General features: G+C 53.9%; 1 protein-coding gene across 7 annotated transcripts in view; it reads left to right on the top strand.

Annotated features, from left to right (window-relative positions):
* The window catches only part of NAGA (alpha-N-acetylgalactosaminidase), a 19,536-nt gene extending 7,329 nt beyond the window's left edge, over positions 1 to 12,207 (top strand). The window contains exons 2-11 of one of the 7 annotated variants that reach the window (XM_069586120.1): positions 3,482 to 4,018; positions 4,451 to 4,565; positions 5,349 to 5,484; positions 5,993 to 6,164; positions 6,646 to 6,823; positions 7,133 to 7,227; positions 7,968 to 8,129; positions 9,621 to 9,818; positions 10,967 to 11,110; positions 11,531 to 12,207. In XM_069586120.1, coding sequence (XP_069442221.1) covers positions 4,550 to 4,565; positions 5,349 to 5,484; positions 5,993 to 6,164; positions 6,646 to 6,823; positions 7,133 to 7,227; positions 7,968 to 8,129; positions 9,621 to 9,818; positions 10,967 to 11,110; positions 11,531 to 11,665 — 1,236 coding nt within the window. In that variant the 5' untranslated portion in view covers positions 3,482 to 4,018; positions 4,451 to 4,549 and the 3' untranslated portion in view covers positions 11,666 to 12,207. Of the gene's footprint in view, positions 1 to 3,481; positions 4,019 to 4,450; positions 4,566 to 4,897; positions 5,485 to 5,992; positions 6,165 to 6,645; positions 6,824 to 7,132; positions 7,228 to 7,967; positions 8,130 to 9,620; positions 9,819 to 10,966; positions 11,111 to 11,530 lie in introns of those variants that run through there. The other 6 variants (XM_069586117.1, XM_069586121.1, XM_069586119.1 and 3 more) reach the window with 6 other exon arrangements.

The raw sequence follows: 12,207 nt of genomic DNA, 5'->3' as shown, positions 1-12,207 counted from the left end.
AGCGCCCCCTGCGGTAGAAGTCAGTCAGTCAGTTCAGTCGCTCAGTCGTATCCGACTCTTTGCAACCCCATGAATCGCAGCACGCAGGCCTCCCTGTCCATCACCATCTCCCGGAGTTCACTCAGACTCACGTCCATCGAGTCGGTGATGCCATCCAGACATCTCATCGTCTGTCGTCCCCTTCTCCTCCTTCCCCCAGTCCCTCGCAGCATCAGAGTCTTCTCCAATGAGTCAACTCTTCGCATGAGGTGGCCAAAGTACTGGAGTTTCAGTTTTAGCATCATTCTTTCCAAAGAAATCCCAGGGTTGATCTCCTTCAGAATGGACTGGTTGGATCTTCTTGCAGTCCAAGGGACTCTCAAGAGTCTTCTCCAACACTACAGTTCAAAAGCATCAATTCTTCAGCACTCAGCTTTCTTCACAGTCCAACTCTCACATCCATACATGACCATAGGAAAAACCATAGCCTTGACTAGACGGACCTTTGTTGGCAAAGCAATGTCTCTGCTTTTGAATATACTATCTAGGTTGGTCATAACTTTTCTTCCAAGGAGTAAGCGTCTTTAATTTCATGGCTGCAATCACCATCTGCAGTGACTTTGGAGCCCCCAAAATGAAGTCTGACACTGTTTCCCCATCTATTTCCCATGAAGTGATGGGACCAGATGCCATGATTTTTGTTTTCTGAATGTTGAGCTTTAAGCCAACTTTTTCACTCTCCTCTTTCACTTTCATCAAGAGGCTTTTTAGCTCCTCTTCACTTTCTGCCATAAGGGTGGTGTCATCTGCATATCTGAGGTTATTGATATTTCTCCCAGCAATCTTGATTCCAGCTTGTGTTTCTTCCAGTCCAGCGTTTCTCATGATGTACTCTGCATATAAGTTAAATAAGCAGGGTGACAATATACAGCCTTGACATACTCCTTTTCCTATTTGGAACCAGTCTGTTGTTCCATGTCCAGTTCTAACTGTTGCTTCCTGACCTGTATATAAGTTTCTCAAGAGGCAGGTCAAGTGGCCTGGTATTCCCATCTCTTTCAGAATTTTCCACAGTTTATCATGATCGACACAGGGAGTCTTAACCACTGGACCACAGGGAAATTCCTCAGCATGGGGTTTGAAGGTGGAGAGTACTAGGTTTGCACAGAGACTGGACGTAGGGAATGAGGGGAAGAGGAGCCAAGGAGAACTCTAATATTTTGGCCTGGGCATCTGAAAGGAAAGTTGCCAGTAACCTGAGATACGAAAGTGGCAGGTTTTTGGAGCCAGTTCTGTTTGACATGCCTTTGACCATCCAAGTGAAGGTGTCAAGAATAAAGTGTTTGTTATCTAGTCGTTGCTCAGTAGGACTGTGATGAATGAAAACGGAAAGAATGCAGAGTGTCTGGATGAGCATAATGGGTGGCCCAAGTGTCAGGCAAGATAGGAGAGTCTCCTGGCGAACAGTCTTTTGGACTCTGTGGGAGAGAGTGAGGGTGAGATGATTTGGGAGAATGGCATTGAAACATGTATAATATCATATATTAAACGAATCACCAGTCCAGGTTCGATGCATGATACTGGATGCTTGGGGCTGATGCACTGAGATGACCCAGAGGGATGGTACGGGGAGGGAGAAGGGAGGGGGTTCAGGATGGGGAACACGTGTATACCTGTGGCAGATTCATGTTGACGTATGGCAAAACCAATACAATATTGTAAAGTAATTAACCTCCAATTAAAATAAATAAATTTAAAAAAATAAAAATAAAAAGCGGTTCATAGCACCTATTCATCTTCCACTACAGTTTCTGAGTGGTTTACTATGGGCCATACTCCAGGGCATGCTCTCATTTTTCTTTAAAAACGCCCTCAGCAAGTATCCATGCCACAGCTATTAAATGAGCATCTACATTACCCTAGTCAGAAGACTCTTGAGTGTCCCTTGGACAGCAAGGAGATCCAGTCCTTCCTAAAGGAAATCAGTCCTGAATATTCATTGGAAGGACTGATGCTGAAGCTGAAACTCCAAAACTTTGGCCACCTGATGCAAAGAACTGACTCCTTGGAAAAGACCCTGAGGCTCAGGTCAGTCGCTCAGTCTGGTCTGATTCTTTGCGACCCCATGAATCGCAGCACGCCAGGCCTCCCTGTTCATCACCATCTCCCAGAGTTCACTCAGACTTACGTCCATCAAGTCAGTGATGCCATCCAGACATCTCATCCTTGGTCGTCCCCTTCTCCTCCTGCTCCCAATCCCTCCCAGCATCAGAGTCTCCCCCAATGAGTCAACTCTTTGCATGAGGTGTCCAAAGTACTGGAGCTTCAGCTTTAGCATCATTCTTTCCAAAGAAATCCCAGGGTTGATCTCCTTCAGAATGGACTGGTTGGATCTCCTTGCAGTCCAAGGGACTCTCAAGAGTCTTCTCCAACACCACAGTTCAAAAGCATCAATTCTTCAGCACTCAGCCTTCTTCACAGTCCAACTCTCACATCTATACATGACCACAGGAAAAACCATAGCCATGACTAGATGGACCTTAGTTGGCAAAGTAATGTCTCTGCTTTTGAATATACTATCTAGGTTGGTCATAACTTTTCTTCCAAGGAGTAAGCGTCTTTTAATTTCATGGCTGCAGTCACCATCTGCAGTGATTTTGGAGCTCCCCAAAATAAAGTCTGACACTGTTTCCAGTGTTTCCCCATCTATTTCCCATGAAGTGATGGGACCAGATGCCATGATTTTTGTTTTCTGAATGTTGAGCTTTAAGCCAACTTTTTCACTCTCCTCTTTCACTTTCATCAAGAGGCTTTTTAGCTCCTCTTCACTTTCTGCCATAAGGGTGGTGTCATCTGCATATCTGAGGTTATTGATATTTCTCCCAGCAATCTTGATTCCAGCTTGTGTTTCTTCCAGTCCAGCGTTTCTCATGATGTATTCTGCATATAAGTTACATAAGCAGGGTGACAATATACAGCCTTGACATACTCCTTTTCCTATTTGGAACCAGTCTGTTGTTCCATGTCCAGTTCTAACTGTTGCTTCCTGATCTGCATACAGATTTCTCAAGAGGCAGGTCAGGTGGCCTGGTATTCCCATCTCTTTCAGAATTTTCCACAGTTTATTGTGATCCACACAGTCAAAGGCTTTGGCATAGTCAATAAAGCAGAAATAGATGTTTTTCTGGCACTCTCTTGCTTTTTCCATGATCCAGTGGATGTTGGCAATTTGATCTCTGGTTCCTCTGCCTTTTCTAAAACCAGCTTGAACATCAGGGAGTTTACGGTTCACGCATTGCTGAAGTCTGGCTTGGAGAATTTTGAGCATTACTTTACTAGCGTATGAGATGAGTGCAATCGTGCGGTAGTTTGAGCATTCTTTGGCATTGCCTTTCTTTGGGATTGGAATGAAAACTGACCTTTTCCAGTCCTGTGGCCACTGCTGAGTTTTCCAAATTTGCTGGCATATTGAGTGCAGCACTTTCACAGCATCATCTTTCAGGATTTGAAACAGCTCAACTGATCCGGAGGCTGGGAAAGATTGAAGGCGGGAGAAGGGGACGACAGAGGATGAGATGGTTGGATGGCATCACCGACTCAATGGACATGAGTTTGAGTAAACTCCGGGAATTGGTGATGGACAGGGAGGCCTGGCATGCTGCAGTCCATGGGGTCTCAAAAAGCCGGACACGACTGAGCGACTGAACTGAACTGATTCCTCGCCTTAAGGGACCCGGCGGAAGCGAAGAGACTAGCTCGGCGGAGATCGGGAGCTTGTGAGATGGGCGGGTGCCTGCCTCGGGAGCGCGCAGACCCGGAGCTCAAAGGAGGAGGGGCTTTGGGAGGTTCCGAGGGCTTTCTGGGCCCGTGTAGGGCGGGGCAGGACGTTGCTAGGGGGATTCTGATAGGTTCCGTCGGGAAGGTTTGCGTCCGTCAGGCCTCGCCCCGCTGGAACGCGGTAGACGAATCAGGTGACTGCGGCGGTAGTCTACTCGGGAGGCCGAACCAGGCGGCGGCTCAGATCGCAGCGGAAGAGTCGGTGAGCTGCCGAGGATGGGCGACTGTGGGTGGGCTCCCAGGGCTGGGCCGCTGGGCCTGCGGCCTTTGGGGGCGGCGGCGGCAACCCAGCCCCGGTGGGAGCGGAGGCCTGGCTCCCGGCCCGCCACCTCCGATCTTCCTGGGCGTCCTGCAGTCTGTCGGTGCCTCTCTCTGACCCTAGCCTGGCAGAGGGTCACCCTTGGGCACTCGGGGTCCCCAGCAGGGCAGAGGAGGTGAGGTCTAACGTCCACGAAACTTTGTTGAGTATTTCCGACGGGAGAACCCAGGCTCGGGGAAGTGATGGCTGGGGGAAGAGACTGGGCGCTGTGAGGGCGCCTTGGGCACCCAGTGTGGGATCCATACCCAAGGTTAAGGACGGCAGGGCTAGTCAAACAGGAGGGACCCCAGTGCTTTTCTTTCTTTTTTTTTTCAGTGCTTTTCTAACGTTTCTTAGCTTCCAAATCCCAACATACGGAGGCTGGTAAAAGCAGAGCAGATCTGGTCAGGTCCTGAGACCGCTGAGTCCAGAGCAATGTTGCTGAAGACAGGTACCTACATGGACTGGGTTGGGTGTGTGTGGCTTTGGGAGGGGTAAGTGACCACTTGTGGGAAGGGAGGCGGTGGTGCTGCCTGGAGGAAGTTCCAGTCCTGTGGTTTCTGGGCCTCCTTCCCTGATGTGGGCATATGGGGAGACATGTTCCTCTCTTATTCTTGGAGGTGGGCCAGGAAAGGAGGAGATCCTTCCCAGGCAAGAATCAGTTCCCCTTCAAAGAGACCTCTTCTTTGCTCACCCCCTCTACCTCACAGCCAGAGGCCCTATCTTCTGTAACATCAAAGTGTGCTGATAACAGCCGTATAACATCAGTATTCCATTTTACAGATAGCAATTTAAGGCCCTACGGCGCTGTTCCCGCCAGCTGACCTCTTAAGCCCTTCTGAAGCCTCTTGGGTGCCCACGGAGAACACCGAGCCCTGGATGGGGCTCAGGAGACCTGGGTCCTGGCTACAGTGTCCTGTCAAGTTCTGTGTGAATGGAGTAGGGAGAGCTGGTCAGGGTGTAGAAAGCCTGTGACTCCAGATGTTAGATTTTGGTGATCCCAGCACTGCTGTGGCGACAGCAGGGGGGAATCCAGGCCTCAGACACCGACCGCACTATGCCTGGGGCTGTCCACCCACTCACAGCCTGGTGGGAGCCAGCAGTTGCAGGAAGAGCCCTTTCCACCTTAAGCTGGAGAGTCTAGTTCCCCTAACGTGTGGGGCTGGGCGGCATGCGGATGGGGTGGGGAGAGGGCTGGGGCTATGGGAGCCACTCACAGTCCACCCCACTACAGTGCTCTTGCTGGCCTTGGTGGCCCAGGTGCTAGTCCTGGAGAATGGGCTCCTGCGGAAGCCACCCATGGGCTGGCTGGCCTGGGAACGCTTCCGCTGCAACATTGACTGCAATGAGGACCCGAAGAACTGCATCAGGTGAGTCAGGTCTGCACCAGCAGACAGGAGTGGGGGCAGGCGAGGGTGGGGGTCAGCTCGGAAAGAGGGCAGGGTCAGGGCCACCCCTATCCCGGAGAGGAAGCAACCGGAGGTAACTTTTGAGACATCTGGCACTCAGCCTCATGACCAGCTTGGGGGCATCTGTGGTGACCTCAGGCCTGTAGGGGACCCAGCCCCTGAGATAAGGGAAAGGAGATCACAGTTAAGGGTCAGGCCTGACCCCACGTGCTTCCCACTGGCCCAGTCCTGCTTCTTGGCCTGGAAGCCAAATCACCCCTTTCGCTCCACCCTGCTTATGGCTCAGGACGTAACCCTTGGTCACCTGGCTTAGTCTCTAGCTTGACAGCAAAGGCCACGGTCCTTACAGGCTGGATCCACACTCAGAGTATCTAAGAAGTTTGAAACCCTCTGAGGAAGGGGGGTGGGGTTAGGGCGAGGCCCACGCTGGGCCACTGAGCAGCGTGCCCTCTCCCCTGCCCCTCGCCAGTGAGGAGCTCTTCATGGAGATGGCTGACCGGCTGGCGCAGGATGGATGGCGGGAACTGGGCTACGTATACCTTAACATCGATGACTGCTGGATTGGTGGACGTGATGCCAAGGGCAACCTGGTGCCAGATCGCAAGCGCTTCCCCCACGGCATTGCCTTCCTGGCTGACTATGTGAGCCCCCCACCCCAGCCCTGTCCTGCCCGTTGGCCTGCGGGCCAGACCACTCTTTCCACCCCATCCTACTTAGGGCTCATTTCTATAGTCCCTGCCTGAGAACAAACAGTTTGGTGGAGGAGATAGATACGTGAACAGGTAGTTGTGAGTCACGGTCGTGAGCAAGAGCAATGAAAAACCTCTTATTCAGCCTGGGATTTCAGGAAGGTTCTCTTGAGGAGGCTGATCCTAGAGAGGGCATTCAAGGCAGAGGGGATGGCAGGAGGAAATGCCTAGAGGCTGAGACAGCCCACGCAAGGTGTGTGTGTAGGAGGGAGGGGAAGGGTCATGTTGGCAGAGGCAAGGCCAGGCCAGAAAGCTGAGACCCTTCCCTCCAGGCTTTTGGGAGCCTCTGAAGGTTGTAATGGGGCCTGGTCAGCTATGCCTGTGAGTGGTTCCCTGAGGTATCCACTGTGTTCTCAACCCCTCCCCGCCCCAGGCTCACTCCCTGGGCCTGAAGCTGGGCATCTACGAGGACTTGGGCAACTTCACCTGCATGGGTTACCCGGGAACGACGCTAGACAAGGTGGTGCAGGATGCGCAAACCTTCGCCGAGTGGAAGGTGGACATGCTGAAGCTGGATGGCTGCTACTCAAGCCCCCAGGAGCGGGCCGAGGGTGGGTCCCGCAGCTGGCTGGGGCCATTAGGTAGACAGGGAGGGGTGGCCGTGGAAGGCCCCCCACTGGCTGGCTGTATGGCCCCTAGGGGTAGTGTTTCCCAGTTCCTCTCCCCCAGGGCCTAGGGGTATCTTGGCTCCCGGAGCGCTGGTGCCTTGCTCTTCCCAGGGTGTGCGTGCAGCTCTGGTACAGGAGAGGTGCCTCCTCTTTTGAGCATTAGTCTCCTCACGTGTTGGGGGAGGTTTGAGCTGAGGCCCGAGATCACCTTGGGTTTCTTCATCCTAAAATGTGGTGGTTGGACTTCTCCAGGGTACCCCAAGATGGCCGCTGCCCTGAATGCCACAGGCCGCCCCATCGCCTTCTCCTGCAGTTGGCCAGCCTATGAAGGGGGCCTCCCCCCAAAGGTGAGCCATTCTCCGCACCCACCTGGCAGTGCCACCCCGTACCCAGGCCTTTTTGCCTTCTGTGCAGCCAGAGCTTCTGTCATCTTAGTTGCTCACATGCTGATTTGTAGGAGGCCGTGAGTACCTGAGGGCTTGAGCAGCCCAGGGTCTTAGAGGAGACAGTTGTCAGGTGGGCTGAAGGGTGTGGGAGCTGTGTGTCAGGTGCTGACACAGCACCGCTGCAAGCACTCAGAATCCTGGGTGGTACTGAGTGGGCTTGGAGGACCGGAAGACTGGTGAAGCCAAGGCAGGTGGGGCCTAGCCTCCGAAAGGCCTCATGGGCACCTCGCCAGGGGCCCCTCAGCATGTGGGATGCTAGAAAGGGTGGAATCAGATATGTAGACTGGATGGAGAACCCTGGTGGAGGGTGGCAGTCTCCCTGAGAGAACACAGGGGTGGGCATGTGGGAGGAAGGCTATGGGTACCCCAGCCCCGGTTTCTATACCCTGCGCTTGGTCCCTGCTGGCATGAGAGGGAAGGGTCAGTTTCCGGCAAGCAGCACGCCTGGAGGGGAGGCCTGGGCAGCCCCAGAGGAGGGGCACTCCCTCCGAAGCCCTTCCTCATCCTGAGCACGCTCAAAGCCTGATCTCTTAAGCCTTCCCACGCTCTGTGTCCCCTGCTGAGGCTCCCCAGCTCCTGGACAGGCCTCCGGGCCGCAGAGTGTGACGCTGGCCCGGGACTCTGCCTGCCTCCACATCCAGGTGAACTACACCCTGCTGGCAGACATCTGCAACCTCTGGCGCAACTTCGATGACATCCAGGACTCCTGGAGGAGCGTGCTGTCCATCCTGGACTGGTTTGTGGCCCACCAGGACGTGCTGCAGCCGGTGGCCGGCCCGGGGCACTGGAACGACCCAGACGTGGTACCAGCATGGAGGGGGCTGGCCCGGGGCCCACGGCCGTGTGCTGTCTTCCTGGATGCTCTTTGCCAGGCTCTAGCTCGACACCTCTGAAGTGTGTCCTTGAACCACCGTGTGGGACATGCCGTGGGAGCTTGCTTACTATTCTTTGCCCAGGGCCCCACCCCCACGTCTTAGGTTAGAATGTTCAGGGAGGGCCTGGGAATGCCCACTGTTAACAGTCTTCCCAGTCGGTTCTGATGTTTCCTCAAACTTGAGAGTTGGTCTGGAGAGACTCTGGTGCTTCATCCCCCTGTAGGATGGAGAGCACCACGAGCCCCCCTCTGCTATCATTCCCTCCCTGGACTGTCTTGCCAGGCCTGCCTCTGAGCCCCCTCACAACACTCTGTGCTGTTCCCTCCACGGGCAGAGCTGGCCCCTCATACCTACTTCACTCATAGCCCTGACCGCTTAAATTGCCCTGCAGTTTCTCCTACAGTTTTCTAGCTGTCACCAAGTATTTACCCCCAGTGGCAGTTATAATAATTACAAATAATAGGCCAGGTGGAAAGGGTGAGAAGTGGACCTGCTGAAGTTGGAGCTCCAGCTCTGCCGCTTACCTTGGGCACTTGGCTTCATTTTTTCTGTGCCTCAGCTTTGTCATTTGGAAAATTGAAATAATAATAGTAGCTCCTGTAATAATGTTGTTTTGAGGGTTAGAAGGATGACCCTTTATTTTAATTTTTCTAGGCCAGTGCATGTCTGTTTTTGTAAACAGGACTCAACTCCCCAGGGGTTAGGGAGGAGCTGACCTTCACTGACCTACTGAGTGCTAGGCCCAAGGGCCAAGTACTCTTATTTTTTGTCGTGCCACATGTCATGCAGAATCTTAGTTCTCTGCCCTGGGATCGAACCCATGCCCCCTGCAGTGGCAGCTTGGAGTCTTAACCACTGACCACCAGGGATGTCCCCAGAAGGATGATCCTTTAAATGCTTAGTACCGTTTGGCACATATGCATTGTGTAACTAAATTGGTCTCATTAAGTACACAACAGTGTTGAGTTAGCAATAATCGTTTGTCCTGTCAGTGTATACTGGTTGCCTGGGGACAGGAGTGCCCATTGGTGCAACTATCTTTAGGGCAGGTGGGTAGCTAATGGCAGGAGCAGACACTCTTCAGGTCTGACTTCTACCACCCTGGCTGTATTTCTTCCATGTTCCAGTTTATAAATGCCTTCGGCAGTAGGATTTATTGGATTCTTTCAACATCCTGTGACATGGTTAGAACATATTATCACCCCTACACTCTTGTTGGGAAAAAAAAAACACTGAGGCTCTGAAAAGTGATTTGACCCACCCCAAAGCCACAGTGCCAGGGAACAGTATCGGCAGAACTAGGGCCCATAACCTGGCCGTCCTCCCCATCTCTCTCTTGTCTTGCTACAAGTTTAGGGTTGGTCCCCATGCCCACCGCCCTGTAGAGGGCAGAGCTGAGCACTCCTCTCCTGCCCCTAGTTGCTCATCGGGAACTTTGGCCTCAGCTTCGAGCAAGCCCGAGCCCAGATGGCCCTGTGGACGGTGCTGGCGGCTCCCCTGTTGATGTCCACAGACCTGCGTACCATCTCCGCCCAGAACGTAGACATCCTGCAGAATCCACTCATGATCAAAATCAACCAGGATCCCTTAGGCATCCAGGGACGCAGGATTCTCAAGGTACTGGGGTATGGGGCCAGGGAAGGGGGGGAAGCTGAGAGACTGGGCTTCCCTGAAAACAAGGCTGCAAGCTGGAGGTTAAGGGGTCAGGATTGGGGTCTCTAAAATCCACTCAGTCCCTCCTGGTTGCATTCGGTCGGAGGCCCTACTGGCAGCTGCTCTGACTGTCCCCTACTTACCCGGGTAATAGCAGGGCCAGAGCAGGACAGCTCACGGGACTGGGGGAAGGGAGACATCACCACAAATGCCCGTGGGAACAGCGTGGCCCCCTGGTTTGGAAGTATTAATACAAGACTTCAGCACAAGTCTGTGATGTCTGGCAGAGAACTTGGGCTTGCCTTAGAGTTTAGGACTTGCTTGAACCAAGGAGTATAACTAAGTACTAGTAGTAGCATTTACTAGTTTTTGAGCACCTGCTGTGTGTTAGGCATTCTAGATACATTTTCTCAGAAGGTAGATGCTCCTTCCTGGTTTTACAAATGAGGAAACGTAAACTTGAAGCGCCTCAGTGACATTGTCCCGAGGCCACACAGTGGGTGAGTGGCACAACAGGATTAGAGGCCTGCAGCGTCGCCTCAGAGCTTGTGCTCTCTGTGCAGAACCCTTGCCCCTCTAGTGAAAAGGAATCTCCACCACTCTAGAAGGCACCCGCTGAGCCGGTGATGCCCAGAGGCGGCGTCTGATCCTGCAGAGGGGCTGACGGTGGAGCCCGGCCCAGAGACCTTCTGGAGGATGGGGCTTCCCCCTCCTGGCTCCTCGGGGCGGAGCTCGTCATTCCCACTGGACTGTGCCCTCCAGTCTAGAGCCAGGGGCTGTCCACGGGTGTCCCTCCTGTTACCCTGTGAGCTCTCTGACGTTAGGACCTCAGGCAGCATTTGTCGTGTCCAAACAGGGGGCCTAGCACAGAGGAAGTGTCCAGGAGCGTCTGTTGAGTCAGGAAAGGAAAGGAAAGGAGGAAGGAAGAAGGGAAGAAAGAGAAAGAAAGGAGGAGGGAAGGTGCAGTTAGAGGAGTTGGTGCTAGAGGGCTGTCTTTCCCCCTCTAAGCTTCTGTGGGCTGGCGGGACCCAGAGTTCAAGGGAGGGTTGGGAAGGGGGCTTCGGGGCCTGCTGAGCAGGGGCCCCAGCCAGTTAGCCATCTTCCATGCCCAGGAGAAATCCTACATTGAAGTGTACTTGCGGCCCCTGGTCAATGAGGCCAGCGCCATCGTCTTCTTCAGCCGCAGGACAGACATGCCTTATCACTACCATTCGTCCCTTGCCCACCTGAACTTCAGCAGCTCCGTGGTGTACGAGGTGAGTGCTCTGCTGTCTCAGGACTTCAGGCTTCCCAGGGGACGCTGCTGAGTTCTCACTCACACACCCGTCCCCCTAAGCTGTGGGTCCTCTGGCTGGTGCGGTTCTCTGCTCCAGTGCTTTCAAGCTACACAGATGAACTGCTGTGTGTAACTGAGTCCTGCCAGCCCCCAAGGTCGTGGCTTCCCCTCTTCGGTCTTGCTGGCACGTCTCTTGGGTTCTCACCCCTGGCCTGTGCTTAGGTACTGCTTGGCTTGGCCAGAGGGGACGTGATTCGGGGGTTCACGCTCCCACTTCTGTAGGGCATACTGGAGGCTCCACATAGGCAGACCGAAGTTCAGGTGTTTCATCCTCTGCGGGGTGGGGTGGGGTCCGTGCAGCCATCCTTAGGGTGGCATTGGTGCTATCCTCCCCCTGCAGGCCCAGGACGTCTACACGGGTGAAATCATCAGTGGCCTCCAGGATAAAACGAACTTCACCGTGATCATCAACCCTTCGGGGGTGGTGATGTGGTACCTGTACCCCATCAGTAAGCTGGGGATACCCCAGCAGTGAGGGGCTGGGGCCAGTGACAGGCTGTGGCGGCACCACTGAGCCTGGACCATGGAGGGTCCGTGTGCCGAGGGCCAGTGCGGTGGGGTTCTCTGCTCCCTAGGCCTGCTCGGCGACCCGACCTCATCAGACTTGGGGTGCGAGCTGAGGGCCAGGTCCCGCTCCCTGCTGGAGCTGGAACTCTCCAGGAAACTTGCCTCAGGGAGACCCTGTGGCTTTGTGGGCCTCTACCGTGTCTCCACAGCCCCACAGATACTGCTGAACAGCTCGGTCAGCCTCCCCTGTGGGGACAGGCAGGGACACGCATATCTGTCGGGACACGCATATCTGTCAGGACACGAGCCTTGGACCTTCTGTGTGTTGACTCTGAAATCAGGAATTTTGGGAATTTTTCTTATAACTAGGAGTAGAGCTCTGATCTCTTGTCAGGAATCCCCGTGAATTATGTGACTGACTTTCCTGCCCGGAGAAGGCCTTGCAGGCTGACGCGGCCTGGGAGTGACCTTGGCTCCTTCGGGTCACCAATAAAGCTGTTTTTCTGTCAA

Source organism: Ovis canadensis, chromosome 3, assembly GCF_042477335.2.
Source record: "Ovis canadensis isolate MfBH-ARS-UI-01 breed Bighorn chromosome 3, ARS-UI_OviCan_v2, whole genome shotgun sequence".
Lineage (NCBI taxonomy): Eukaryota > Metazoa > Chordata > Mammalia > Artiodactyla > Bovidae > Ovis > Ovis canadensis.
The sequence above is the reverse complement of the archived record's forward strand: the minus strand, read 5'-3'. Positions and strand labels throughout refer to the sequence as shown.